This window comes from Petromyzon marinus, chromosome 29, assembly GCF_048934315.1.
Source record: "Petromyzon marinus isolate PM22_M1 ecotype Great Lakes invasive population chromosome 29, UKy_Petmar_22M1.pri1.0, whole genome shotgun sequence".
NCBI classification, from domain to species: Eukaryota; Metazoa; Chordata; class Hyperoartia; order Petromyzontiformes; family Petromyzontidae; genus Petromyzon; species Petromyzon marinus.
This window is the reverse complement of record NC_133695.1, coordinates 7,809,733-7,815,784: the sequence shown is the minus strand read 5'-3', so window position 1 is coordinate 7,815,784 and position 6,052 is coordinate 7,809,733. Positions and strand designations below refer to the sequence as shown.

General features: G+C 54.0%; 1 protein-coding gene across 1 annotated transcript; it reads right to left on the bottom strand.

The window, feature by feature from the left end:
- Window positions 1–3,976: 3,976 nt before the first annotated feature.
- On the bottom strand, window positions 3,977–6,052 carry LOC142929322 (uncharacterized). The gene is made up of 4 exons (XM_076070432.1): window positions 5,911–6,052; window positions 5,532–5,632; window positions 4,890–5,308; window positions 3,977–4,154 (listed from the first exon to the last, which is right to left on the bottom strand). The coding sequence occupies exons 1-4, from the start codon at window positions 5,966–5,968 to the stop codon at window positions 3,977–3,979; spliced, it is 756 nt and encodes a 251-aa protein (XP_075926547.1). The 5' UTR covers window positions 5,969–6,052.

Below are 6,052 nucleotides of genomic sequence, written 5' to 3'. Positions count from 1 at the left end.
TCCAAGAGGAGCTCCGAGAGGGAGCGGCGAGGTTTATCCCAACAAGGAGACTGGGATTGAGGGGTGGCCTGGGTCTGTGCCTCCTGCGTATTGGTGCGACGTCTCCTGCCCAGGTCGACTTTCATAAACAGCTTCAACGATGTCACTAAACTGCGTCTGTTCACGTGCGCGTCTGTCTTTCAACGTAATTTCAAACGTTCATCTCTCCATTCGTCTTTGCACACTTTTCATATATTTTTTAATTGTCCATCGTATCCACGTATAAAAGTCGGCAGTATTGTGCGTACTGATAATGTTTAAACGGTCTTCCTTGAGCAGATTGATACTTGGCTTTCATGATCATGTGCCATGTTTCAAAAGCAATCATTCCCACTCTCAGTTGCTTGCCATCATTCTCATCCCGGACAGTCTTTAACAGCTGCACTATGTATTTCCGCCTTTACCAATTGACTCCCCATTGGAAAACAAATTAATTGGTTCCATGCTGCATGCGCCCGATGATTGTTAAACAAGTCTCACGTGACACGCGAAGCAACCATTAGAGTTTTGATTTTGCACTGTACTTGGCGTTATGCTGAGCAAGCTGCGTCACTGTGATGTTGACCTTCTGGGGGGTCATGGGATGGGGGAGAATATTGCCAAGCACCTGACCAAGGTCTAGGGATGATCCGAGCTCCTCCGCATGAATCCCAGATAGATGTTGGTCCTCTACAGGGGTTTGATGGGATCACATATTACAATTATATTGGTGTCCAGGAATTTTGGATGAGCTCTAAACATGATTAGACGACTGTCAGATCACATATTGAGGATTGTGGTTTTACTGGTAGGAACGAAGTTGTAAACTGAGTGTACCAGCCTGCAATAGATTAATGTGTCCGTCCGTCCGTCCCCTTTCAAAAGCCCCATACTACCGTATACCGGGAAACAATTCCTAATTTTAAAATGCAATTGTTGTCATTCTTTTTTTAAAATGCAATTGTTGTCATTTTTCGGCCCAGCCCTTAACGATTTTATGATACATTGCTCCAAATGAGCAGATGCAGTCAATAAGGATTTCACCATTCCATTCCTCTACAGAGGTTAATTTGTCCGAAGAACCCTCAACGATTTTGAGGGCAAAAAGGTGGGAAAACGCTCTCAATTTGCACAATTTTACGTAACAATGTCGTAAAATTGCGCAAAATTCCAATGTTCCTACCAGCCCACCCTGCAGGGACCTGTACTGTGTTGAGATTTGGTCCAGAAACCAGCTGAGAAAGGGTCTTGGAATGTAAGGAAATGGTCACCCTCTGGTAACGTAAACGTCAATGTCTTTATTTCACATTGACCTTGGCAGTGTTGTGTTCTTGTGATTGGAAGAATGTGGTTTGCGCTGTTTCCTCTGTGGATAACATCTCATCAAAAGGAGACAACACGCATTATTTACGGTGGATATAATCAGGTAAACTATTCACTCAGGGTATTATCCACTAATTGACGTCCACAGCATTGCAGTTTGGAGTTCTAATAATGTGTATTGCATCCTTTGTCTTGTGGCTTGCCGAGTTACTGATTGCATGATGTTGTTGTTCATGAGTCGACCGAGGGGAGGCCCAGGTCCCATTCAGTTAATTGTCACTGGTGTTGATCGTAAGCGGGAATTGAACATTGGTCGCCAGTTGAGTAGCACAGCATGCTAACCATTGCACTACCACTCCCCCCACACACGCGCACAAAGACTGTAGGACCATGTGTTATTAGTGAGTAGCACTTAATGCCGGATCGGTACACGAGGGGGTTGGGTCGCGAGCACCATGCCTGACCACCTTTGTCTCCCTAATGTTTACACACCGTACTCGGAACTGATTAGAGGCCGAGTAGACCTAGGTAGGCTTAGGATCGGTAAGATTGAATCTTGGTCGCAGCCAATACCAGTGACAAACTCCGGTCATTTCTTTAAACGTTGGCTTTCGCGACCAATATCATCCACTCGCCTTTTGCCCATCCAAGGACGGGTGTATTGCAGTAAATCTGAAACTTGCAAGCGAAAAGCAGACCGCGACGTGATATATTCATTGCATGAATGCGTGTGCAATTTGTAAGAGCGCGGTGAAACAGACCTATTTCATTTAAAGGTTATAATCCCTTGTTCATCTTGACGTCCTTTTTACTTCTATGTCTCAATAGCGTTACGGAGATCGTGTGACGTGAGGGTTCTGCCTTTGTGTAGAGACACAGCTAGAGGTCTCTGGGTGTCGCGCCAGCTCCAGTGTTGGAGGGGCGCCGAGCGCCCGGTGCCTCGATTGTTGGAGTTAAGGGCACTTCACCTGAAGCGAGGAGCTCCGATTGTTGGAGTTAAGGGCACTTCACCTGAAGCGAGGAGCTCCGATTGTTGGAGTAAAGGGCACGTGACCAGAAGCGGGGAACCATGCCTTGATGCAGCAAGGGGCGCGGCCAGGGGATAAAAGGGGAGGGCCGAGGGGATTCGGGGCTCGTTTCGGGCATCAAGCTCGCTAACACACACACATAATGAGCAGCCTAGAACAAGTTAACCACACTTAACGAAATTCGGTGTACAATGAATTGTTTAATAAACGCGTTGCCTCCTACAACAGTGTGTGTACCTCAGGTTACACACTACATTTGTATGCGAGGAGGGGGGAGGAGGCGCCTCTGCCCCCCATGTGGGGTGACGTCAGCCGCTATTATTATGAATGGGGGGGGGGGGGGTGTCCATTTGGAGGACGTCACCTTAACACATTCCTGCGGAGGGAGCTGATAAGGAACGTTGGGTTGCTCGGTCAATGGCCAGGGTCAACTGCAGCACCACGTGGTGTATTCCGCAAATATTCCCGACTGTGAGGGCGGGCACAAGCCGGCGTGAGTAGGTTAAACGTTTAGTTTTATAAGGGCACCACGGGGTGACCAGCCGCTCCCCACCCAGCCCCACCCCTCCCACCCCCCACCCCTCTCAACCCCCTACCCCTCCCTCCCGCCACCCAGCCCCACCCAGCCCCACCCTCCCCACCCAGCCCCTCCCCACCCTCCCCACCCAGCCCCTCCCCACCCTCCCCTTCCCAACCAGCCCCTCCCCACCCTCCCCTCTCCACCCAGCCCCACCCCTCCCATTTTATCCGGGTGTCCGGATACACGTGGGCAGACATCCACAGACATCCACAATTAATCCCCTGCCTCCTGTGAATTAATCCCGGTTGGCCTTCCAGTCCACTACGTTTCCTACCAGTAATGCCCACTAGGAGCGCAATTGATATATAACCGGGTGTCTGGATACACGTGGACAGACATCCACAGACATACACAATTAATCCCATGCCTCCTGTGAATTCATCCCGGTTGGGCCTCCAGTCCACTACGTTTCCTACCAGTATGATTATTGAGGGGGCTGTTCGATGTGGGGTGACGTCACCTGCTCATGATTACTAATGGGAAGGTCCATGATTAGGATGAAACCTGTTCATGTTTGTTAATGAGGGGGGCTGGTCGACGTGGAGTGACTTCACGAGCGTTGCACACAGACATTCTCGGCTCATTATCGTCGGTAATAATGGGGGGGGGGGGGGCTGTCCATTTGGAGGATGTAACCTGCTCATGAATATTAATGAGGGGGGCTGGTCAATGGCTGTCGGGTGGTGGCAGGTTTAACGACACTTATATAGTTCCGAGATCCAACCGAAAAAACTATTATAGATTGGGTCATCGCTTCCGTAGCGCAGTGCGATAAGCTCTACAGACCGCTCCCCATGCACGAGGGCACTCACTCCATGTTGCAGAGGATCGCTCCTCTGAACAAAATACTTCTTTGGGTCAGTTTGCAAGTGCGAGTTCTCGTTAAGCCAATACCAAGTTTTACATTCAAAGCTGGTTGGCAAGTCGAGGACCGCCTGTATTGGGGGCTCTATACATTCCGAGGAGTCATGAAAAGCTCCAGGTGTCTCTAGGGGGTAAGTTTGCGACGACTATCAGTCGGCTCTTGCTATGGTTCGTTGGTCACGTTGCTCAATGGAAACGTCCCCCGCACGTCGAGGCTCTGCACCGACCGATGCAGCCAGCCGTGCTCGCGCTCAGGCCGTGACACACGCAGTGCCTGATGAAGGGCCCCAGGAGTGTCGCCAATTGGCCCCAGGTCAAACGGGGACGTTCCACCTCGGCTCCTAGAGCACGTGTCAATCGACCACCATTACCCTCACATGAGCCATGGCCATGTCCCCATGGTGACGGCTACCAAGCTCCTCGCACCCAAGGATACATTGCGGCATCATGAAACCAAGGACCTCATTGGAAAAGCCTCCAATCCCTCAGTGGATAGAACAGTTCAAGGCTTGGCAACAGCTTCACAGATCACAATACAACCTTGCACGTTGGAGGGCGGGGGTGGTGTCACGCTCACGCAAGTTTAGCCAGGAACCGGGACACAGCATCAAGTCAAGATCATATTTATTGAGCAATTGGTACAAAGGAGCGGGACGAGCGATGCCCAGAGCGTCAGAATTAACGAGCGGCTGAAGCGGCTCCAAAAGGGATCTTTAGCCCCACGTTCGACCCGAAGCAGGAGCCTCCAACAGCCGCCAGCGTCAGGAAAGCTGCAATGGCGTTACTTGGGCTCCTCCGTGGCCGACGCCAGCGTCTTGGGCTCCTCCGTGGCCGGCGCCAGCGTCTTGGGCTCCTCCGTGGCCGGCGCCAGCGTCTTGGGCTCCTCCGTGGCCGGCGCCAGCGTCTTGGGCTCCTCCGTGGCCGGCGCCAGCGTCTTGGGCTCCTCCGTGGCCGGCGCCAGCGTCTTGGGCTCCTCCGTGGCCGGCGCCAGCGTCTTGGGCTCCTCCGTGGCCGGCGCCAGCGTCTTGGGCTCCTCCGTGGCCGGCGCCAGCGTCTTGGGCTCCTCCGTGGCCGGCGCCAGCGTCTTGGGCTCCTCCGTGGCCGGCGCCAGCGTCTTGGGCTCCTCCGTGGCCGGCGCCAGCGTCTTGGGCTCCTCCGTGGCCGGCGCCAGCGTCTTGGGCTCCTCCGTGGCCGGCGCCAGCGTCTTGGGCTCCTCCGTGGCCGGCGCCAGCGTCTTGGGCTCCTCCGTGGCCGGCGCCACCGTCTTGGGCTCCTCCGTGGCCGGCGCCACCGTCTTGGGCTCCTCCGTGGCCGGCGCCACCGTCTTGGGCTCCTCCGTGGCCGGCGCCAGCGTCTTGGGCTCCTCCGTGGCCGGCGCCAGCGTCTTGGGCTCCTCCGTGGCCGGCGCAAGAGTCTTGGGCTCCACCGTGGCCGGTTCCTCAGTTTCGTCTCCAGTTAGAAAGTCGGCACCTGCGTTGTGAAAGTGGTGCCGGACCTGGCATAGGGTCAGGTGACAGGACGCGGGCCATCAGCAGACAAGACGCAGCTTCCCACACCACTCACCCGTGGCATGTCAGATGCGCATTGAGGCCAGTGGTGGCAGAAAGCGTCGCTTGCACTCAAGATTTATCGTTTTCAATAGACCAACGAGACCGGCAGATGCACCAGTTCCACACCACAAGGTTTACGAACCGGTTGTCACACGATGCGTTACTCACAGCAAGGTTCAGTTTCGAGATCTCCCCGGATTCGGCCGCCTGCCGCCACGCTGCCGGGTCGCCGCGAATCGTCGCAGCGTCCACGCAGCCCCTCGTGGTCCCTGGGATCGGGGTGGGAATGGGCGAGGGTGGGGGTAAATCGAAGCCTATGGAATCACGAACTAGTACGACCGCATTCGTTGTTGGTAGGTGCAACGGCACAAAATGAACCCAAGTAGCCACTGTAGAACAATGGTAATGGAGTCGGCATCGGTTGGTGGTTAACAGCAAAAGGGGACGAAGTAAAATAACCAAAATGGGTCCCTAACACCATCAAAGCTTCGAGCCCACATCGACCCAAATCGATCCCTGGGTGCCTGGCAGTGGCGCGAGAACTCACAGCCTCCCAACGCCATCAGCACCGCGCCCACCAGCATGAGACTCGCCGATGACTGCATCTTTTGGTAATGTTGCGAGCGCTGATGCTTGAACAAAACAAGTCTATATCCCTCACACCTGCTCGCCACACCTCCGCTTTATAC

Bases quoted from the DNA above. Each gene is read 5' to 3' on its own strand.
- LOC142929322 (XM_076070432.1), bottom strand. From the start codon at position 5,968: ATGCAGTCATCGGCGAGTCTCATGCTGGTGGGCGCGGTGCTGATGGCG. The intron at 5,633-5,910 runs GTGAGTTCTCGC...CCCCGATCCCAG, and splicing joins GCTGATGGCGTTGGGAGGCT to GGACCACGAGGGGCTGCGTG. The intron at 5,309-5,531 runs GTGAGTAACGCA...ACCCTATGCCAG, and splicing joins TCTCGAAACTGAACCTTGCT to GTCCGGCACCACTTTCACAA.